Source organism: Mastomys coucha, unplaced genomic scaffold (genome assembly GCF_008632895.1).
Source record: "Mastomys coucha isolate ucsf_1 unplaced genomic scaffold, UCSF_Mcou_1 pScaffold15, whole genome shotgun sequence".
Classification (NCBI taxonomy): domain Eukaryota; kingdom Metazoa; phylum Chordata; class Mammalia; order Rodentia; family Muridae; genus Mastomys; species Mastomys coucha.
In genome coordinates this window covers 16,532,792-16,555,679 of record NW_022196897.1, presented here as the reverse complement: position 1 = coordinate 16,555,679, position 22,888 = coordinate 16,532,792, and the positions used below count along the sequence as shown (strand labels likewise).

Genomic DNA, 22,888 nt, shown 5'->3' with positions numbered 1-22,888 from the left:
TTAACTCAACTGAGCAAACACATTAGAGGAGGCACTTTTCTGAGTGGCACACCAGGGAACTAGAGAGCTGACAGGAGCTAGGCTGGAGGGGAGGTAGGTAGGGGTCTATGGGGACAAAGAGGTGCAGGGTAGTCAATGGTGCCCATAGGGAGCCCCGTTAGACTCTAGATCTCATCCGCAAGTCCCTCCTCTTCTTGGGGCCTCTGCTCTCCTTCCACAGCTCCCTACTGTTTTTTCAGTGGCACAGCTGGGCTCACTCTGTGCTTAGATATGTTGCTGTTCACTTCTTGACTAAGAGGTTACACAGATAACACATCTGCATGCTCCAGACTGGTAAGGCCAAGTATTTCTCAGGACAAGACAAAAAGAAGCCGAGTCTGTGACACCGAACTGACTTCTGAGGACAGTTTGTTATCATGGACGAACAGCAGTGGATCTGTGACTTGCATAAGAGCCACAGACATCTGATAAAATTTCACAGAGCTTCACATACCACCCCAGAAACCCAAGAGCAGGTGAAAGGGGGCGAGATCCATGAGAGTCTCCTGCAGTGGAGGCTCAAGCACTGTGCCCACTTCTGCTTCATGGCTTTGAGAAGACCCAGGTTACATGGCCCAAGGTAGACAAGAGATGAGTGCCAATTTTATAACTTCCCAAGTCTAAGATTATTTGAAAATAAAATGATAATAAGATAAAGTATTCTTGGCTTTCGCTCCACCAACCCAATGAGAAAACAGGCCAGGATCATGAATCTCCCTCTCGTTCCCCCAGATTTGCTGCTTTATTTGTGGCTAGCCACTCTCTGCTCCCACCATTAACACTTTCCAAAGTAGACTGGGGTTCCTTGGCCTGGACTCATATGCCACCATGATCTCTCTCTTCTCTCTCTCTCTCTCTCTCTCTCTCTCTCTTTCTCTCTCTCTCTCTCTCTCTCTGTGTGTGTGTGTGTGTGTGTTTGTATAAAACCTCAAACTGCAGAATAGGGTACTGGAAAGTGAGCTAGTTTACCTGCAGCCCCCAGCATCACTGAGTGGTAGAGAGCTCATCCGTCCAGCCCCCTAAAGCCATTTTCACCTCTGGAGAGCACAAATAGAAAACTGGACCACACATAGGTAGGGATATGGTTTGGCTGGGAACCAGGACAGTCTGGGAGCCAGGATGAGGGATGAGGGATGAGGGATGTTGGCTTTTGGTCAATTCTGAGGATGGAGGCTATGTAGAAAATATTGCTGCCCTAGAGGAGACCACCTGGATAGGGATGTCATCTGAAACTTACACAGTCCCCTGCTTGTCCTAACAGGGTCAAAGACATCCTCATGAAACAAAACACGTATCCCTTTGGCTGACAGGTGGGACAATCATTCCAAGAACTGGAATTTCCCAGGAATCTCACGCTGGGAGAAGGAAAAGGCTGGTGCTAGCCAGAGGAGCTGGTCTCCTGGGCAGAGACTCCACAGAGTTCTTCCAACTTGTCAGACCATCTTGCAGGAGGGAGTGGAGCGGAGACAAATATGGGTCAGTGATGTGCAGGACCACACTCAACAAGGCTTGCTTAGTTATGCACCTCTAAATCTCATCCTCACACCAGATCCCAAAACTAGACCTGGCGAACAGATCACTGGATTTCTTGTATATGTTCCTCCTCCCATTGTGGTCACAGGGACTAAATCTTTCTCTGATTTTTGTTTGTTTGTTTGTTTTACACAGTTGCTTATCTGTTTAACTGGTCTTGGAGTGAGGTGGGTGAGCTCAGCTTGTTAGAGCTTCCAGGGCCCAGCTTAGGTAAGACTCCGGGCTCAGGAACCTGCTGAAGTTTCCCACACAATTCCAGAGGAGGGCCTGGAGACTACTGCGCGATTTCACAGGTAGGGAAACTGAGAAAATGGATTTCCCCACCCCCGACCCCGACCGTCTGCCGGCCCCGCCCGGTAGCCGCACTCCCTATCCTCGGGCGTCCGGTCACCTGCATCATCTCGAAAATGTGGTAGTCTTCCCCGTACTGAGGCATTTCCGGGGGTATGAGGTGCGGGGCAGTGGTTGCATCCATGTTTCGGACAGCGTGCCGCTCCTTAGTAACGGCGTTGCTAGGACGCCAAGCTAAGCGTCATCGGTGAGCGCCTCAACGGGGGCGAGTCCTGGTCCCGAGTTCCATTCACCGCTGTCCTGACCGGCACTAGGCTCTCCCTCGCCAGGGCAGAGGAGCCGCGGACGCCTGTGGAGCCACAGCGCAATGGCTCTCGGACGCTGGGAGGGGGCACAAAGCTAAGATTCAAGGATGCCCTAGGGGACCTCCATGTGTAGATGTCTCCAGGGTAGGAGCTGAGAGGGATCGATGGCTGAAACAAGCCCTGCTTCTGGTGTAGCCACTGTGTGGATCTGGGCGCGGGAGACCGACCCTGCTCCCTGGATCTCAGTGTCCCAATTTTTAAACGAAAGACGCTGGGGCAGACCGGTGTCTACAGGAGTAAATTTCATATGCGCCAAGATCGGGATGTGTGTGTGAGACTGGGCGGATCTCCTGGTTTGGGCGGCCGTCCGAGCCATGTGACCGGATTGCCATAGCACCTGTGGTCATAATCGGCCGAGCCCGCCTGGCGTCTATGGCCTCGACCCCGCCCACGCCCATTTTCTGAGACCTTAGGAGGGCCTTCCCGCCCTCCGGGGCCCGCACACCCACGGAGGCACTGCAAGCTTCTGGGCACTCTGTGAGGCGAAGGCCAGTCCAAGTCAAAGCAGGGTAAAGGGGGACTGGGGCGCGGTCGACGAGCTGGGTCAGAAACACTAGGGGAGTTGGGGAGAAAGAGGTGGAGGTGTCCTGGCTTAGAGGGAGGAGAGCTGCGCAGCTGTGGAAGGGGAAAGGGTGGCCGCGGGAGGAAGGGCTCTGGTCTGGGTAGTAACCCAGAGGGAGGTATACACAGCCTACGGGGACAGCCACAAGTCCAACTCTGGATGTTGTGAATTTGACAAATTTGCCTAAATGTGGGCCTAAGTTTCTACCCTGAGCAGTGGGGAAACACTTAGGCATTCCTCCCACGACTACCCTGAAGTACCCAACAGTGACTGGCCTATAGGAAGTTGTCAGTGTGGGTATGTAGTGATATATCATTTAATCTTTAGACTAATCTTAATCTCACCTCAATCACTTTGGACAACAGTAGTTCCTCTCACAAGTTTTATCGTTTATGTATTTATGTGTATACGGGTGGGACAGAGGACGAGCAGAGACTGGGAAAGGGAGCTGGGAACCCTGGAGCTAGAGTTGCAGGCAGTGGGCTGATCTAGGTGCTGAGAACTAAAGCCAGGCCCTCTGAAAGCAGCAAGTACTTGGAACTGAGTCACTCTGGCTTCTATAGGTCATCTGTTTACATGGGTCAAGAACCATGTTGGACTCGATTTCAGGGGTTCCTGGGGCTACAGCAACAGGCAGTGTCGTCAAATGAAAACCTTTTTATTCAATACAGACAAAATGCTGCAGAATAAGACAGGCCGGGGGACTTAGCTGGGCGACTTTGGGCTAGTCATTTCCTCTTTCTGGATTTCTTTCCTCAACAGCTACTGGGCAGAGAGAGGAAGTTTCAAAAGCTTGAAGAGTTTCCATCCAAACTCTCTCCTTTTACAGAATCAGAGACTGAGGACTAGCAAAGGGGAAAGTCTTGCCCAGGGGCTAAGAATGAAATCAGAGGGAGCCTCAAGGCTGAGAACTGGAGTCCTGACTTGGGATTATGACACCTGCCCATCTAAAGCCGGCAGCTTGGCCCTCCATCCCCATGACCTGCTTCCTCAAAGGCCTCAGGCCTTGCTATACTTGTCAGTTGGGGAGCAAAGATGAGGCCCCCCAACAAAGAAAGCAGCAGCCACACTGCAGCTTGCACTGGGGGTTCAGTGTGCTTCCTGGACATTTTTGAAGTGGCTTTCGTCTCTCCTCATTTATTTTAAGCCCTAGGCGCTTTTCATACAGTGATCTAATCTCCTTTAGCAGCCTGGAAAAATACAAATCAATTAAAGCCTCAAACCTGTGGGGTAATCACCTTTCCCTCCCTTCTCCCCCAGAGAGAACAGCACCTGCATCCAGGCCTTTCATCCACTCTAATTTGGCTGCAGAGGCCTGTGGTCAGGGGCCAATCACTTTGGATAGCTAGTTACATCCCCTTCTGTGACATCCCTGGTGTGTTCATGTCACAAGTTGCTAGGATCAAGAATGGAGTCAGGTTTGCTCTAGGGAGCTCATGGGGCACAGCAAGCCAGTTAGCATGACTTCCATGGAGAACCTGGAAGCCCAGAGGATGGGCAGAGAGCTGAGCACAGTGGAGCAAGCCCTATGAGTGCTAGATCTCATTGCTATGGGATAGGAGTGGAAGTGAGGCCTCGAGTCCAGCTAGTGGGGGACCCTAGAAGTGGGTGGGTAACTTTTCAGATCCTTGCTAGCACCTCCCACCTGTTTCTTAGCAGGCACAGCCAACCTGATGCCTGTCATCTTGTCCCTAAGGAATATAAGAGAGGGAGGGTCTAATCAAAGAGCCACACTGAATCAAGCAGGGATGTGACAGCTCCCAGCTTGCCCACTTCCCGTGTGGTTTTAGCTTCTTCCTCAGATCATCCTCTGTGGTTATTGTAGTCCCTTGTCCTGCGCTGTGGCCAGGGATTGAGATGATGCATGCCCAAATCTTCCCTAGAACACTGTAGAGTGAGAGGCTAGTTTAATACCATTGTCACCAGTGTCTTAGACATGTCTGCAGGCATCTGCCCATAGATGCTCCTCTCTCTGACTGACTGCATGGGCCTGGTTTCTGCGTATCCACCCCTGCCCCATTTCTGAGCTCTGCCCTGACCACCTCCCACTCGAATAGAATTCATCCATGACCTCATATACCTTGTCCATTACTGTGGAGCCTAGCACCCGACTATTCCATGTGGCACAGGGCAGGAAGCATGAGTGTGCTGTCATGCCCCTGTCCAGATGCCTCTAGCAGTTCTGAGTAACCAGCTTGAACAGGGGTCCCTTGTCCGGGCCCTGTCTTATATCCCTACCACCACCCACCTGCTCCCCTTGTTTTCGTGCTCTGAGCAGCCCCTGCTTCTCTTGAGGTACTCAACACTTTTGTGGCAATCCCGCGTTGCCTGGATGCTGGGTAAACATAGCTCTGGAGTCTGTTGTGAATTAGCCCTGCACTCTAGGCTGTGAGGTTCCCACCTTCTTTACAGCTGTTATCTCAGGACATGCCTATCCCAAGACAGGGAGTGGCTATTGCTGCCTATTCAGGGGAGATGCTCAAACTATTGTCATCTGAGGTCAGTAGTCAGGGTTGAACAGGATAAGAAGATCTGAATCTGGGGCTGGTGGTTGCAGAACAGCCTTGATTAGTAACACCAAGCACAGCACTGAGCAGCATCAGCAGAAGCCAGGCCAGCAAGGCACACTCCATTCTCCTGGACACCCACCACTGGGCCTCTCAGACTTTCCTAGGTTACAACTTGAGTCATTCATAAGCTTCAAGCTGAAGTACTGGACTCTGAATGGAACCATAAGGGTACCTGAATCTCAACAGTCAAAATAGATACATGAATGCACTATTCTTCAAAATTCAAAATGATGGCAAAATAATCTATTTAGAATAAGCTATCAACACTTAATAAAGACAAGCTTATTATTACAGATTTTTCTTATTCAGATTTTGTTTTCAGATTTTTGCCACAGGCTCTGGTGGGGGAAGGCACAGCATTTCTCTAAAATTCTGTTATTTTATTCTTGTGGACTTTTTTTTTTTTTTAAAGTATTTCTTCACTCTCTTGAATGGATGTTGAGGTTTTTGACACCCAACCCTTAAATTTTGTCTTCCTTAGCGCTTCACCCTCAACCCTTCCCTGGTGTGTCAGAGTTCAGGGGAGGGACAAGAGAAAGCCATGTGTCCAAATGAGCAATTCTGCTCCATGAAGAAGAGGCCAACGACATGGCAGATGCCCAATAAACAAGAGTCTCAGCCCCATTCTCACCCTGTGTCCACAGCAGGCATTACTAACTAGGTAATGCAGGTAATAGGTAATTAATATAGGACAGGGGAAGAGCCTACACCCATAACTACCCTGGAAACCTGCAAACCTGAGGCCATGGCTCCTGCCCCAAGCCCACAGACAGACAGACAGACAGACAGACAGACAGACAGACAGACGGACAGAGACAGAGACACGCAGGGAGTCACACAGAACAACCAAGCACTAACTCTCTTTACCCTGGTTTTCTCCCAGGAAGAACCCCCAGCCTTTTATCAACTTCACTGTGGTAGACACTTTAAAAACTGATATGCTGCTGTTGGGAGTCTTGTGGTATGTCCTTGAATCACTGGTTCTTCCACAGAGAGGTCCCGGATGCTGTGTGCACACACACTCAAAAGATAGTGTGCATGTGTATGCGGGTATACCCTGTGATCTGGAGACACTGAGGACCACGGAAACTGTCCTTAGGTGAAGGAAGCCACAGGTCATGGCAGATGTGTCCTGGGAGGGTAAATAGACAAGGGTCTGACTTGGTGCAGTGGTGGCCAACATGAAGGACCTAGAACAAGCATGTGGCTTCCAGGCCCTGCTTCCTTATCCACAATGTAGGGACACATTGCTTTGGGAGGATGTTTCCTTCCATCCAAATCCAAAGCTGCATGGAGATTCTGGCCCCTGGCTTCAAGGTTCTCCTCTTCCTCCCAATAGACTCCTTCTGTCCTGTGAGACCTAAGAGCAACAATGAATGAGGTGAAAGAGTCTCTCCGCAGCATCGAGCAGAAGTATAAACTCTTCCAGCAGCAACAGTTCACCTTCATTGCAGCTCTGGAACACTGCCGGGAGAATGCCCACGACAAAATCCGACCCATCTCCAGTATCGAGCAGGTGATGCCTGGCATGTGTGTGTGTGTGTGTATGTGTGTGTATGCGCGTGCGCGCGCGCGTGCGTGTGCACGTATGTATGTGTTCTCCCCAGCACTGCCCCTCACCCAAAACATGAACAGTGGAGCCCCAAAGAAGACAGTTATGTGTGAGTTGGAATGCAGACTCAGATTCTAACTGATGGAGAGTCCCTCAGTTATCCCCACCTACCAGGCACTTAACAGCAATTAAAGTACGGCTTGAGACTCAGCCTTGAGCCAGTGTCCATATATCACTAAGCCTCAGTTTTCCCACCTGTAAGGCATATCTAATGAAAGCATCCATGGCCGAAGTGTCTGGTGTCACCTAGGCTGAGCACTGTGAATTTGATGAGCTGGTAGGTAATGGTCCCTCTCAACAGATTCTGCCACGAACTGGCAACTGGCCCAGTCACTGATGGAGGCTCATCGTTTTTTTAACCCATTTCTTTAAGAATGAGCTATTGTCCAAGTTCACTCAGTGGGGTGTGGGGGCGAAGGCCTTCCTGGACTTTGGGGCCCCCAGCCCGCAGGGCAGTTATGAACACATACACAGGCTGAACCCTAGAACTAAAATATTAAGGCTACGGCAAAGGAATCAAGCTTCCCTGAAGGACTTAACGGAGGCTGGGGATGGGTGTGGTACAGGCTCCAAGTGCTCAAAGAGAAAGGAGACTGAGGAAAACAGGCGACCTCTGCCAAAGGCACTCTTCAACATTCTTTTTCTTTTTTTTTTCTTTTTTTTTTTTTTTGGTTTTTCGAGACAGGGTTTCTCTGTATAGCCCTGGCTGTCCTGGAACTCACTCTGTAGACCAGGGTGGCCTCGAACTCAGAAATCCACCTGCCTCTGCCTCCCAAGTGCTGGGACTAAAGGCGTGCGCCACCACCGCCCGGCTTAACATTCTTTTTCTAAATTTTGTAAAAATTTTCTTTTTTTACTTGAAAAATGCTGACATGAAGAAAATCCATCCCTGCAGCCTGCATCCACATCCACTATCACAGTGGTACACTGCTCCTTGCTTCTGCCACTGAACTACTGAAAGGGCAGTTGCTTACATTCCCCCAGCAGCTCAGTCTTCCAAGGGCATGGGATAGGTTTTCAGTCTCTTAACAGTGGCCCAGGTCCCACTTACCTAAGCACTGGCATGGTGGGGCTTCCCACCTCAGGCTCAGAAGGGATCACCCTTGAACACCCAGGAAGCTCGAGGATGCCACTGTGTTGTGGTCACACTTTGAGGCAGCCCCTCCCCCCCAGGTACCTGGACAGGTGAGCTGTTGGAAACCTCTGCCCCTTTCAAGCTTGGGAAGTGATCCCTTTAGATCACTAAGAAACAGTGCCTATCTAGACAGTGTGAAGTGTGGAGGAAGTGGCCATGCCCCTTTCGTCACTCCATGGCTGTGACATGTCTGAATTCATCACTTAGTCCTGTAGCTGAGGCAGCTCTTCCTTAAAATGAGACCACTCAATCTCACCTGGCCTGTGCTCAGATGCAAAGTCCCTGGCGGGTCCCAAGTAACTGGAGAAAGACCCCCAACCAAGGAAGCAAGTGGAAATGCAGATCAGTGTTCTCAACAGGCTGTGTGGCTCCTTTTGGCAAGGATGCCATGCTATCTGCACAGCCACATGAGGTCTGGAAGCATACTTGCTATATGAGGTCTGGTATGAACTTGTGCTCCCCACCAATCGCCCTCCCCACACACACACTGTAGTTGGTCTCTGAATCTGGGTTGGGGTAGAGAGTACACCGCACTGGCCTGTAGCAGACTAACTCTAGAATGTGGTACAACCAGCCTGAAGGTTTCTTATTTCTTCTCCTCAGTGGTTTGGGTAAGTAGGGTGGTGGAGCCCAGGGACTGTGTGAGGAGGCAAGTCAGTCAGGCCACTTCTGATGGCACCCAAGCTGGTCCTTTTCGCTTTTTGGAACCACTAGCATTTAGGGAGTGTGTAAAATGAAAACTCAGGAAAAGTCCCTACCTAGTATGGAGGACTTAGGTGACGAGTGAGGAAAGTCAGACTTAGAAAGTATGTTTCTGCAATGGTGCTTGGAACACAAACATTAGCTGTATGTCATGACCTGCACATTCAAACGCTTTGTGTCAGCATCAAGCCCATGATCATGGGAAGCCTGGGGTAGTGTCCTCTGTCTCTCTAGCTCCTGACATGCTGGCCTCTGCAGGTTCAGAGCTACATGGAACACTACTGCAATAACTCCACCGACCGGCGGATTCTGCTCATGTTCATGGACATCTGCTCAGAGCTCAACAAGCTCTGCCAGCACTTTGAGGCCCTGCACTCTGGCACCCCTGTCACCAACAGCCTTCTCGAGAAATGCAAAACCCTGGTTAGCCAAAGCAATGACTTGAGCAGCCTCAGAGCAAAGTAAGTCTGTCACGGGGCAGAGTCTCTGCTGAGAGGACAGGGACCTAGGAGTTGGCTCTACCCCGCTGGCATGGGTCACAGCCTCTACAAGTCTTAGACCCCAACTACCCACTGGAATTACTAACTTAATCAAACTGACCTAAAACTGGGTCACAGACACGGGAGGAAAAAAAATGTCTCCTGGGACTTAGAACTAGACTACAGAGAAGGTGACTACAGAAGGGACACTGAAGTTATAACCCCTGGGATTCCATTGTGATGCTGAAGAATCTGGAGTGCCATGAGTCAATTTCCACAGGCTCTTAAGATGTTAGGGGGAGAAGGGTTGAAGGTAGTAGCCAGTATTTTACAAAGGTGACAGAGTTCTCCAACCCTTGGTCCTGGTGGTAGATGGCTCTTGCCATCTAATTCCACAAGTAGCTGGGGCTCTTGGCCTTGAACTTTCTGAGTCAGAACACAGAAGGACAGAGCCTGAGTTATGTGTGTCTAGTTCTTATACCTCTACTCCATGAGGTCAAGTCCCCTCAGTAGGTCTCACCGCCCTGCTCACTGTCCTGCAGGTACCCGCACGATGTGGTGAACCACCTCAGCTGCGATGAGGCCAGGAACCACTATGGGGGCGTGGTCAGCCTCATCCCTATAGTCCTGGACTTTATGAAAGAGTGGATTGCTCATTCCGAGAAGCTGCCTCGCAAAGTGCTGCAGCATGTGAGTGAGATCCTGGGTAACCTGGCAACCACAGCACCAGCCACTACCAGACCTGCCCAGACCACGGTTACCCAGAAGTGGTTAGGAAAACACATGTATAGGCAGCTTGCAAAAGAGAGCCTCAAACCTAGTGGGAAAGACAAAGACGCCCGGAAACCTCCCTGGAGGCCACCTGGTGGGAAACTGTAACTGATGTCATTGTACTTGGCTTCCATTGGTCATCCATTCTCACTGGGGCCAATACACTATTGAGAATCTCTCTCTTGCCTTTCACTTCTAACATTTCCGCCTCTTGATCTCCGTGTTGATTAAAGGATCCCCTCTCATGGAGCTGCCCAAACAATATGGTATTGGCAGGGTGTGACCCAGACGAAGGACAATGTGCTAATGCCCAGGCCTCCTGACCACACTGTGGCCTCTGGCTTTGTAGAGTGCCAGCTGGAGGAGAGCCCACTTAGCTCTCTGTCTCCACAAGGGCAAACTGAAGATGTGCTGGAAGGTCTCTCATGAACAGGTGTGATTAGAAGGCTTGTGTTCAGTTCTTGGGATCAAAATAAGGAATGTATGCTCTTTTAGTTTAGAGAGGGAGAGCATGGCAGAAGTCAGAAGAATTCTGTTTTGTGTCTTGTGAGTTTGGTCTTGATGGCAATCTAGTCTACCCACACTATAAGATGTATAATCCTGGCATCTCAGCTTGACAGATGTGAGGTCTGACTGTTGATTTTTCCCTTCGCAGGGGACGACTTAGCTTCTGTACTGTTGCTTCCTCGGGGGGAGACATTCAAGAATAAAGTGTTCTACCACTTCTCTGCCTGGCTTGGTTTCCTGGGATTTACCCGACAAAAATCCTGTACTTGTAAGACACCAGAGGACACTGGGTAGTGGCCATACAGGCAGAGGGTCCTCCTGAACATCACCAGAGGCCTCTGCAGCCAAGCCAAGCACTTCCCTTCAGAGTGCAGGCCACTGAGGCCAGCCTTCAGGCTTCTTCAAGGGTGAACTCTCTGGCAAGAGACCTGTTCAGACAAGAGACCAATTCAGACAAGCAAAAAACTGCCACCAGTGTCTCCTGCTGTTAAGATGGGCAGTGCAGTAATTGCAGCATGTCCTGGTTGAGGCACTGCCATGCAGTTTGTACTGTTTCTGCCCACTCTTACCTCTGCCCAATACCTGAAGGGCAGGGCACCAGGCAAGCAGGTGGTGGTGATGGCGTATCACAACACAGCTGGCCAGGACCAGGGTAAGCTTCTGCTAGGTTCCATCAGGACTTGGGATGGAGACTAGGGTGGCCATGCTGTTGGAGGTGGCCCTCATCCACACATTGCTTTTATATAGGGCCATGAGTTTTAGACCGATTATCTGTTCTCCAGCCCAAATCCAGTAGCTGTTTTTAACCGTCCACCCCTGTCCATGCCACCATGCAATCTGATCACAGTGCCTTGGACTATCTCATTTCACCCACAGACCCCCAAAGCCAGCACAAAGTCACTCCATCTCAACACTGCGGAGTGCAAAACAATAAATCTTTATTTGTTCACAGTTAAACACAAGCAACTGCCTTGACATTGTAGAACATTCTAAGGACAGCAAACCTTTGATTCCATTCACTGAGACTGTACCATGTTCTCCTGCAGCCCATATTCATGGCATCTGATTCCGATTGTTTGACATGCTTTTAAGATCATAGTGGGAACATTTAAACCTTTTGAGAAGTGACTTCCATTGAACTGAAAAGTTTTTTAAAAATCTGATTAGTTTTCACTGATGGGAATACCACCCCCCCAACTCCAAGTTAGCCATATATGGTTCATCCATGATTGATTATAAAACTAAACTATGTCTTAGCAAAACCTGCTCCTCTGTAATGTTTGTGGTCCAGTCTCATGAAGGGTGACCATTGAATCTTCCTAGTGCAAAATACGCCTGCCTGCCTCTGACTTGCCAGGGAGCCAACAAACAGCATCATATCCTCCTCTCCCTTCCAACACTGTGTGAGCTGAGGCAGGAAGAGGGATCAATCTGGAGCCCTTGAACCCCAGGGATCTTGTGAAAGACTCTACTCCAGTGACTCAAGCTGCCTACTTATCCAGGGGTGGATAATACCGGGGCTCTGGAAAGGGAAGGACACTTCTCTACCCCCATTAATTTCATTCTAAGACCCAAAGTGGTCAGGGTGCAGTTTGTTGTAGCTGCTGCTGCTGCTTTCCTACACAGCATTTAAAAACTTGGGGTGATACCAGAGACAGAAGCACTGCTCCCCTGAACACACCAGGGACTCACAAACCGGGAAGCTGAATGAGAACAGGGGTGGAAGCAGCAGCTTAGGGATCTTCCATATATGGCTGTTGCGTATTGCTCTTGCCCACCCCACTCCTGCCTTTTTTTTTTTTTTTTAACCTGTACAGGCTAAACCCAGGGCAATGAGAGGCCTCTGGGTGGACACAGGGACACAAACATCCTCACACTGGCAGTGGGTTTACAGCATGGCCTGGGAAGGAGCAGAAGACTCAGTCCCAGGCTGCAGGCCACTGGCCTCTGGCTGAGGCAGAATCCAGGTGCTCCAGTGTGAACTGAGCCTATGCAATGCCCACACCTCTACCAATGTGTCTGGTGTCTCCCACCCCTGCTGCTTGCCCTCCCATGTAGCACTGTTTGCTCCTTACTTCTTCCTGACTTCAGGTGGTAGGGGCCCTGTTGGCTGGGCACACTGCACTTACTTGTCACACCTCCCTTGCTTTCTAGGCTTACTGCCAGCCTGAGCTCTATGGTCAGTTCTCAGCTCCTTTTATCCTTTTATGCTTAGCTATTTATGCTTAGCATTTTCTCATTCTCCTTTAAGCACTGGAGCCCACAGAGTCTGCGAGTGTTCCTAAGTCTACTACCACTTGTCACCAATGGTGTCGCCTGCACCCTGGGAGGTGCTTGGTCACTGGCTATAGCAGCATGGGGCCGAGAGATTTTTGTCTGCTTTTTAAACCACCAGTGGCTACCAGACTTTTCCTGGGTTGTGACAGTTTGCCTTCTAAAAAGAGTGACTCCCTGCTAACCAAGTCACACAGTTGGAACCTTCTACAGCTTAGTCCAGAAGGTTAAGCCTTTCCTCCTGAAAGGGTAGAAAAGCTGGTCAGCATTCACCACTGGTACCTGTGCTGCTGACTCTAGAGATGCCACTTAGAGCTTGTCTCCTCATGCTCACGGCCATATTGGTTTTGCTCCTATAGTACATTCTTAGGTTTCAGAGAGGGATACTACATGGACATATGCACTTAGCTCCTCTCCTGGGCACTGATCTGCTCCTACACTGCAGTGGCACTTGTAGGGCTGCTTCTAACAGTTTCTGGACTGCTCGAGACTCAGCCTCCAGCCTCCTTGGGGCCCGTTGGCAACCACAGCACACAGTCTAAGTGATTACAGGATGAAGCCATTCAACCCCAACGCTCACACACACTAGGCTGCCCATGACACCTACTGTTCTAATACTCTGGCCCAGGATTCAGCTGCTCCTCAGAAGCTCTGCTTGTGCCTATGGCATGACCGGGTGACCCACTGACTTCCAGATCATCTGTCACTGCACTCTAAAACAGAAGCCTCCACCCAACCACCCACTAATTCTAGAGTCCTTTGAAAATAGCCAATGTAAGACTCAGGGTCCCAGTCCTCCAACCTTAGGTAAAAAATGTCTCAACAGCCTTCTAGAACTCAAGCCACACAGGATGTTCAGGTTCTGTCATTGGGGATGGGGACCGGCTGGAGGAAAGTGCAGAGGGCCCAGTGAAGTCTAAGGAGATGGCAGCCTACATATCAGCTTACCTTACCATGCTGCTGCCTCTTCTTCCTAAACCTTCATCACCTGTACAGTCGGGGAGCTCTTGGAAGCAGTGTCTACATTAACCTGTGAGATCTGTTAATCTGCCCATTTCTACAATGGCTTGGCTGAGAGAATACTGGGTTTTAAGCTTTGCTTTGGGCAGAGCTACATGAAAAGCAGGCCATCACTGACATACACACTCCAAGTGTCCAGGGGCAGTGGCTGCCCTCTGCTGGTCTGAGAGTGGTCCGTGGCATGCCTTCCTGTGGGCTGGCTGTCAGTCAGCTCTAGCAGCGATATGGCCCTGACAGGGCTCCAGACAGCACTGCCATGGAGCGTGAAGACTTGCCTTACTTAGGGAGGGTAGGGTGTTCACAACTGCCACACTTAAGACTTTCATCCTCAGGCTGTAAACTTCCCTATGCAGTAAGATTCGTACCATTTGTTTTTTGTCTTTGTTTTTTTAGCTTTGTCGTAGCTAAACCCTCTTCTTACAGAATAGAAACAAGCAATCCAAGCTCATGGCTCCTTCCCAAGACTCTCCTTGCCTGGGCCAGAATATCAGGCAACAACTCTTACACTTCCAACATTTATTTCAGGAGCAGTGGTTGAGTTTGGGCTCTCTGCTACCACTGTGTTCTGGCAGTGACCACTGTCACCTCTTGTGAGCATGAGAGTAGGCAGTGGTATAGGCCACCAGCCTTTTTCAGAGTGTGTTGTTACTCTGCTGTCCCTAACAGAAATGTCTGATATGAAGCTCCAGGGAGAGTCTTTCCTGTGAAGTCGGAGTTGGTGTAAAAGTTGTGAGAACCTAGTAAGGGGAGGCGATCCCTCAGCCGGAGAGTGATCATTACATAAGCTCCAAGGAAGCGCTGACTTCTCCCAAGCCTGTCTGCTGCAGCATTACAAGGCAGCTGGACCCAAGGGGACCCAGGGGACCCAAGGGGAGGCAAACAGGCTGAAGGGTGGAACTGTGGCCAGCCAGAGGCATACATCCACATGAGCATGGGCATCCTAGGTGCCCCTCCAGGTGACCACTCCCCACTGTCTCCAGATTGCAGGACGGACACCTATACACCCACCCACAGGCAGCACGGTGCCAGCATTCAAGCAAATACCAAATAAATAAGAGGTAGTGGGGCAGAGGGGTAAGAGCTTTCCAGAGAGTTAAGGCAGTGTGGCCTCCACAGTGGCAACTGCACTGTCAAAGCAACTGGTATTCTCATAGAACCTTCTAGGAAGCATATCAGAGCTGCCAAGACAAGGCAGAGGTGAGTGAGCCAGTTTCTCTAGATCTGTGGCTTAGATGCTAAACTTCAGAACCAAAGAGCAGTGGGAATGCTCCTGTAAAGACAGCTTTGTAGGCTATATCCTCCTGGAAGGGACAAAACTGGACTTACCTGCAGTGCCGCTAACTGCCTGGTCTACCCAAGAGCCACCCAGTTGTCTGAACCTCAGGAAAGCAGAGTGGTATGTTGGACCCAAAGATGAAATTTGGCCTCATATTGCACAGGTTCAAATGACATAACCATTTGGTGGGAGGAAGAAAATAAAGCACAGGCCCTCAATTAGTACATACTGCTGGGTAAATGAAAGAGGCTGGGGTGAGGTGAAGGAAAGCGTCTCAATGCCAGACCCAAATACCACCATCCCACACTCCACCCTCTGTCAGAAGGCCCTCTGTCCATTCGTCCCACCGCAGAGCAGCTGCTCAGAGCCTGGAAACAGAAGCCTAGACCGTGCACTCACACCTTCTGTTCTGTGCCGACAAAGACGCAAGTTAACACTGACAGACCCTCTTCAGCTGTGCTTGTGATGAGTCTCATTGTAGTCCATGATGTGGAGCTGCCCCACACTGTCTGAGTTTGGGGAAGATGGGTGTGGGGCGTCTAGACTCAGGGGAGTCTTGTTTTCCATGTCCAAGTCCTTGCCCAGTTCTGTCTTCAGGGTCTCAGAAAGGCTGCTACTCATGGTTACACAATCCTCGTCACACTGGCTCTCACTCTTATTACGGAACAGCTCCCGGGCCTTCATGCCCAGGAAGCTTTTGGAACTGGGAAGTGAGCCAACAGTGGTGGGGATGTTGCTGGAGGGCTCGCCCATGGCAGGTTCCCACCGGCTGCTGAACCTCTGGCTTGGAGGTTTCTCTGGAGTGGAAAGCTCACTGCTGCTGCCGCTGCTGCCTCCAGTGACTCTACCTCCACAGCTGGCCCGGGTGCCACCAGGTCTGGAGGTCCTGGTCTCACCATTGTGACCAGAAGCCTCTTCATTATGTCCTACCAAGGAATCTGAGCATCCATCACTACAACAGTCAAGCCTGTAAGAGACCCAGAGAGAATGCAACTGGTACCCACAGCACTGCAGAAGAAACGCAAAATTACTCTTGACCCTGCATGCTCCTTCTCTAATTAAATATTTCATGTGTATGGGTGTGTGTGTGTGTGTGTGTGTCTGATATCTCAGGAAGCCAGAAGACAGTGTCAGATTCCCTAGGTTCAGGAACCAACCGAGGTCCTCTGCACGAGCAGCACCCTTATCCACCACGTCATCCTGCCAGCCCTGCCCCCGCCCCCTCTTTTGTAACAGCAGCTACAAGTAAGAGTCTCACTGAAGCCCAGGTGACACCCAAGGTTTTGCTGGATGACAATCTGCAATAGTAAGAGCAGACTGAGTACAGCCAGCAAACAAGGAGGAGCAGCAGAGTGGCAGCCCAGTTCCCGTGCAGAGCCTGCCACGCCTTCCTTCCTCCCACAGAGCTGATGCAGCTGTACTCACCTCTCTTCTGCTGCCTCTGCTGCCTCTGCTCTGTCCTCTTCTAATTTCTGTAGGCGGCCATCTTTCTCCAACCTGCCATACAAGTCTAGGATCTCCAGTTCCAACACCCGGGTGATCTTTCTCTGAGCCTCATATCTGCTCTCTGCAGCCAGCAGCTGTCCACTGAAAGACGGGCATGGTTCAGAATATGGAAGGGGCCCCACCCACACCTACACCCACACCTTTCTGGTGAGTCACCTCGCCTGGCTCTTGACATCTTCAAGGTATTTCTTCTGCTCTTGGAGAAGGTGGTCTTTCTTGGCCAGAAGAGATTCCAGTTCCAAAACTCGCCTCTGTGAGGCGTCCAGCCTCTGGTTCTGCTGGAGAAGGTGGCTTCTGTTTTTCTCTAGTTCTTTCCGATATGCAGTTTTCATCATTTCTACTTCCTATAAGAAGGTCTGGAGTCAGTACTTACAGACAAGTGCAGGGTAACTCTACAGTGTCCTCAACACTAGAGGCACTTAGTGCCATGACCTAGCTGAGTGAGGGTGACTTCCTGGCAAGTAGGCTGGCTAGGCATTTCTGATGTCTCTCCCTAAGGAAACCATCTCAGTCATCACCACAGTATGTCTATGAAAGCAGATGACCATACACCCTCAGACATATTGTCTGGACTCTGTGAGAGAAAGCTATATTTACTCTGTTCATAGGCTGCATACAGTACCAGGAAAAAAGACGAAAAGTGAGCCACAGCCTACAGGATCATGCCTACCACAATACACTGAATAAAGCATTTACAATAAAATAAGTAATTTGCATAGCTATAGCTTCAGATTAATGGCACTGTGGCCACTTGCCTTCTATGGCCCATTCTCCTCCTTCTATAGCATGACACGGTGACAAAGGAGACGTGTGCTCAGGAGAAGCAGCATTTTTAGGCTAGGTATCTGCCAAAGTTTGTCGGCCAAGCCACGTGGGAAATCCACAGTAACTGTAGACTGATGTGCCCCCGAAAGGTAGAAAGGAGGCTTTCCTAACAAGTGTTACTATGTGTTCATACCACCCTCCCCACCCCACCTCCACCATACAAGGTTTTTAAGAAGAGCCTAAATTGCAAGTTACAAGGAGGTGACCCTCCCAGAAGGCATTATGCCTCAGTGCTGACCAGGAAATCAGATTTTTCCAGAGTATAGAAGGCAGAAATGGCTGAAAACATTGCCTTTCCAGCTATGCCGAACAGTTCCAGGTAAGAAGCCAGCTGACGGGCTGGCGAGATGGCTCAGCAGTTAAGAGCGCCGACTGCTCTTCCAAAGGTCATGAGTTCAAATCCCAGCAACCATATGGTGGCTCACAACCATCCGTAATGAGATCTGTGGTCCTCTTCTGGGGTGTCTGAAGACAGCTACAGTGTACTTACATATAATAAATAAATAAATTTTTAAAAAAATTTAAAAAAAAAAAAGCCAGCTGACTTCTGCAGCAAGGCAGCACAGGCATGCTCCACAGCTACATACCCCAGCAGCCATAAATGCAGCATGTTCAATGTGTGCACTGAGTGTGCCGTGCTGGTCTCTTGTCATTCCTCTTCAGTAATCCAGCCCAGCAGCTGCTTAGATAGTGTTTACCTTACACTAGGCTTTACACATGACCTAGAGATGGGTACAATGCATGGGAGTATGTGCAAGGGTTTTGGGCCAACATCGAACCATCCTAAGAGGAACTGAAGACTTGCAGGGCCCTGTGCAGGGACGCCTGCACTTATTCACAGATACTCACACAGGAATTGAATCAGCAAGCCCTGGCCTGGCATCTCAGCTCCCCGCACAGCCTATGAGATCCCTCCTCTCCATGGGTCTGAAGAACAGTCACCCAGCTCCTCACCCAGAGGCAGATCTTGGTCTACTCAAGGCCCTCCCAGACCAGTCACAAGCACCACCCAAACTTAACAAAGAGGAAAGTGGGATAGGAAGCATGCAGAAAGGTTTTGAAAAGGTTTTTCTCACTGAGAGACATCCACCCATGGGAGGGGAAGACCATAGGGTCAGCCTGTGTGGGGCACTTGGTATATCAATCAGGGTGGCTAGCTGGAAGACAAGGCTAACAAGGTAAGATGGCAGAAGGATGGATTCAAAGAGCCTGGCTTCCTCATGCTGACCCCAAACTGCCACCTTGATCAACCTGGAATTCATCTGGCTTAGGAGTTTCTGTCAAATAAAGCAAAAGCTCTGTATTAAGCAAGATTTTTTGTTTTGCTTTGTAATGTTGAACAGAAGGCATCCCAGTTAACACTCGTGTGTGAGTTCACAACTCATAACCGTGAAACAGCTCCCAAGAGGGAACATGGCTGCTGCCAGTCTCAGGGTTTCAAGTAACAGAAGCCAGTCCAGCTATGTGTCATCTCTCTGGAGGCATCAAAAAGTAGTCAATAGCAGTCAGACATGGTGGCATGACCTTTAATCCCAGTACATGAAAGCAGAGACAAGTACATCTCTGTGAGTTCAAGGATGGCCTGGTCTGAGAGTTTCAGGGCAACCAACACTACATAGGGATATCCTCTATTGTAAAACAATGTGGCTCAGCAAGCTCTTTAGGGGGAGTCCTTGGGTCTGTTACCCACATTCTCTCAAAACTATTCTGCCTCCAGGGTTAATTAATAGTTGGATTCTAGGTAATTCTACTTTTGACATCCTTCAGAAACTGAACTGGAGGCTGAGAATTAAGAAGCAACTCTCCCAGGAATTTGTCTCCTCAGTTCTGAGACAACACTCCACTTTGAGACCACAGATGACCTTTGATAGAGCTTTGACCCGAGGGTGCTAAAGGCATTTGATGGAGGAGCAGTGTCAGAGCACCAGAGTATATATTCTACCAAAATTCCAACCAAGTTCCTTTCTAACTGCCTGAGGCTGACTGTACAGTGATGTGAGTGTCTGTCTCAGCACACTAACTGGTCTCCATGCTGACACCAGGACCAAATGAACATTGGCAAGATGTTCATTTCAGGAAAAAAAGGAAAGCGGCATGGGTGCTGAGGCAGAGCACCCGCACACACCATGGATCCTGAAGGTAGCAGACTGGCTGCCCCCATGTATTCCCCTCACTTCTGCTTGGCAACATCTCATGCTTTCACTGTGTGATGGCCAGTCTTACCAACTTATGGGGTATAGAATCACTATGGAAACAAAGCTCTGGGCCTGACTGTAAGAGATTATCTAGACTAGTAAACTGAAGTGGTAGGACCAATCCTAAATAGGAGCCGCCCATCCAGTAGAATGGATAAAAAGGAGAAAGTGAACTGCACACTAGTCTCTCCCTGCTTCCTGAGTGTGACAGTGTGAGCCATGGCCACACTCCTCCACCATGTCCGCTCAAACTGTGAACCAATGAACATTTCCTTGTTTCAGTTACTTTTGTCAGTTTTGTCCCAGATAGGAGAACAGCAACTGACACTCATGTAGCCTGGACCCTGCAAAGCAGCCCTACCAGGACACATGCCGGCTGCATGCCTTCCTATGCCTGGACACTGTGTGGCTGGGCCTAGATGCTCTGCAGAACACCGGGCCAGGTGGTACAGTTTTGTGTCTCTCAGTGCCCCGCCACTTACCCTGGTGGTGTCAGGATGCTTGCTCTGCAGCTGCTCCAGGTACAGCTCATTGACCTCCCCAAGCACCAGGAGCTGCCTATTCAAGAACTCCATCTGCTGCTGCACTGACTCACTGTTGGAGAGCTGCCAGACAGAAATGAGAAAGTGCAAGTTCAGCATGGCAAAACTAGGCAACAGACAGCAACAGTAACTATAACTGTTATAGTAACAGTAACTATAACTCAGCAACAGTAACTGAGGAGCACAGTGCAATGCAGGACAGAATAAGCCATTCCAATGAGTCCATGGCTAATGGAAAAGAAGGTACCCAAGGGCAGCAGAAACATACTTGGGTTGTTCTCTGCACAGAAGCAACACAGATGCATTTCAATACAGCTAGCCCAAGAATCCTGGAGCAGAGGCAGCTATGTAAAGCCCCAGTGAACTAACCTGTTTCTGAATACATGACATAGATCTCACTGAATACCTATGGAAAGCCACAGCTCAAAACCCTTAACATACTTCACAAGCAAGGTATTGAAAAGAGTTCCATAGGCTGTGCCTGGCCTCAGTTCAGCAGGTCCTTTTGTTATGAGGACCCTCTGCACTGGAGGAAGTGCTGCACTTGGAGGTCAGTACCCATGGACCCTTCCCACTCCCACCAATGTCTCCAGGTGTCGCCAAATGTTTTTGGGTAGAATCCCTCACTGCTGGATCACCAATACAAGTAATATACCTATCTGGCCTCATGCAGGAGTCTGCAGGTGGGAGGTGGGAGTTTAATCTTACCTTCTGAGAGACCTGGCTGAGCAGCAGCTCAGTGTGGCACACCTTGTTGTTGGCCTTCTTCAGTTCCACCCGAAGTTCCGCAATCATGTTTCTGCAGTCCTCCAGCTTTGTCTACCAAAGACAGTTGGCCATGAGGTTACAAGAGCACCAACAGGCACAGCCATTGGCAGAGGCAGACCTGAGGATGCTCTGCTCCTCATCTGCTCTCTTGTCTATCAGTATCAGACTTTGCAATTTTAAAGGAAAGATTCTGAGTCTCTTACTACTTAAAATAAGGGAGGGGGGCTTTCCCAAAGACCTGTTCCTTACAAGTCCAAAATTGCATGTCTCAGACCATGTGACTACACAGAAATTGGCCCAGACTTTTCACTTTTGAGGGGACTACAGCGACATCTGTGGGACATCGTGGGAACTACTGATTAATTGGTAGAGAAGATGCTACCTGTGTGAGGATAATGCCATAACCTGGCAACGCTGGGCTTTTAATGATTTATGTACTAAAAAAGCAATATGAGAAAACAGAGTGGAGGGGAAAATGAAGGTGTCGCTGTCTACTGATTCTGAAGCCAAAGCACTGTGTGGTGACAACAGAGTCACTTGACTTAGCAATCATGGCTATTTAAAAGTGAAGTCTAAAATATTTTAAATGTAGGTGTGTTGTTTCTGAACAGCCTCTATGCCAAGAGGAATCAACCCACAGAGGATTCAGATCCACTTAGAGCAGCAGTTCCCAATATGTATGTCCTGACCTATTTCCGATGGTCTTAGGAAACCCAAACATAAATTTATTTTCATTGTTATTTCACAACTGTAATTTTGCTACTGAGTGGTATGTCAGTTACTAAGACCATAAAAAATACGTGTTCCTCCTATGGTCGTGACCCACAGGTTGAGAACCACTGGCTTAGAGGAGCATTAAATTGTTTCTTTTGGTTTCAGGGTGCTGGGAACACTAAGGGAACACTGAAGGGAGAAAGCTGGGGACTTCTGTCCTCGGATCCATCCCATACGCAATACACTTGTCATTTCAGAGCAAAGCATTCATCTCAGGCAAGCTGAATAAGGCGAGAGGACACAGCTGACACCATGCCTTCTGCTACCCGCCCGGTACAGCAGCTGGTACCTGTAATTCCTGACTCTGGTTGTAGAATTCTTCTCGGTCGTGCTGTAGCTGTCTGATCTGGCTATGCAATTGGGTCACCATGGTGTCACGTTGGTCCTGAAGCTGACTGTATCGGGTTTGTTCTTTCTGCAGACTCACTTTCCACATCTGGATGTCCTTCTCTTGTAACTTCAACTGATCTTTCTAGCAAAGGCAGAAACACTATCGTTTTAGCTGCCCACCCAACATGAGCAGTGACACTCAAGGTTAACACGTCACCAACATTGACAGTCACACACTGCTCTGGAATTCTAATCACACACTTATGGGTCTGGTGCCTCTCTACCATGAAGTTTCCCAAACTGCACATTAGCACATGGAACTTTCCTCAGGAACTTCTGACACTTGCTACAGTCCTAGCTGCCTATTGAGGAGGACCTTCAATACACAGTGTGGTAGTCCTCTAAAATGCTGGGCCCTGACTGAGCACTCCATGTGCCAGGTAGAGCAAATGCTTGTTGACATGAGTTAACTAACACCATAGGCTTCAACACAGACTGCCACTATCAATAATTATCTACAGAATGGGTAAAGAGGCATCAGAAGGCTTAACCTAAGTCACCTGTTGTGGTGCAGGCCTTAAATCCCAGCACTTGGGAGGCAGAAGCAGAGGTAGGCAGGTCTATGTCAGTTTGAGGCCAGTCTGGTCTACATAGTGAGTTCCTGTTCCATGGCTATATGGAAAGACCTTGTCTCAAACAAACAAACAAACAACCCCCAACCCCCAACAAAAACCCCAAAGGCTTAAGGTAAAACCCAACACTTGAAGTCCATATCCGGTTGGTTTTATATCTATGGCATCAAACACCTTCAG

The 22,888-nt window shown here is 49.5% G+C and overlaps 3 protein-coding genes and 1 long non-coding RNA gene across 12 annotated transcripts in view; 2 read left to right on the top strand and 2 right to left on the bottom strand.

Annotated features, from left to right (window-relative positions):
- LOC116089908 overlaps positions 1 to 1,887 on the top strand; it is a 2,337-nt gene extending 450 nt beyond the window's left edge. The window contains exons 2-3 of the long non-coding RNA XR_004118499.1: positions 1,350 to 1,515; positions 1,708 to 1,887. This is a non-coding gene — a long non-coding RNA (uncharacterized LOC116089908). The remainder of the gene's footprint in view (positions 1 to 1,349; positions 1,516 to 1,707) is intronic.
- Positions 1 to 2,518, bottom strand: part of Ak8 (adenylate kinase 8) — a 113,984-nt gene extending 111,466 nt beyond the window's left edge. Inside the window, exon 1 of the mRNA XM_031369546.1 lies at positions 1,964 to 2,518. Within this exon, the coding sequence (XP_031225406.1) occupies positions 1,964 to 2,047 (84 nt within the window). The 5' untranslated portion in view covers positions 2,048 to 2,518. The remainder of the gene's footprint in view (positions 1 to 1,963) is intronic.
- Spaca9 (sperm acrosome associated 9) lies at positions 2,125 to 10,787 on the top strand. 4 transcript variants are annotated; one of them, XM_031369550.1, is made up of 6 exons: positions 2,319 to 2,737; positions 6,244 to 6,321; positions 6,700 to 6,876; positions 9,068 to 9,270; positions 9,831 to 9,978; positions 10,715 to 10,787. In XM_031369550.1, the coding sequence occupies exons 3-6, from the start codon at positions 6,733 to 6,735 to the stop codon at positions 10,724 to 10,726; spliced, it is 507 nt and encodes a 168-aa protein (XP_031225410.1). In that variant the 5' UTR covers positions 2,319 to 2,737; positions 6,244 to 6,321; positions 6,700 to 6,732; the 3' UTR covers positions 10,727 to 10,787. The 4 variants fall into 4 exon arrangements, with proteins under 4 accessions (XP_031225409.1, XP_031225410.1, XP_031225408.1 ...); XM_031369549.1 differs by lacking the exons at positions 2,319 to 2,737; positions 6,244 to 6,321 and adding an exon at positions 2,125 to 2,312; XM_031369548.1 differs by lacking the exon at positions 6,244 to 6,321.
- Positions 10,788 to 11,483: 696 nt separating this feature from the next.
- Tsc1 (TSC complex subunit 1) overlaps positions 11,484 to 22,888 on the bottom strand; it is a 46,346-nt gene continuing 34,941 nt past the window's right edge. For all 6 annotated transcript variants that reach the window (XM_031369544.1, XM_031369545.1, XM_031369540.1 and 3 more), the window contains exons 18-23: positions 22,036 to 22,218; positions 20,913 to 21,023; positions 20,145 to 20,267; positions 16,799 to 16,986; positions 16,562 to 16,723; positions 11,484 to 16,103 (exon numbers count right to left, since the gene is read on the bottom strand). In XM_031369544.1, coding sequence (XP_031225404.1) covers positions 15,587 to 16,103; positions 16,562 to 16,723; positions 16,799 to 16,986; positions 20,145 to 20,267; positions 20,913 to 21,023; positions 22,036 to 22,218 — 1,284 coding nt within the window. In that variant the 3' untranslated portion in view covers positions 11,484 to 15,586. The remainder of the gene's footprint in view (positions 16,104 to 16,561; positions 16,724 to 16,798; positions 16,987 to 20,144; positions 20,268 to 20,912; positions 21,024 to 22,035; positions 22,219 to 22,888) is intronic.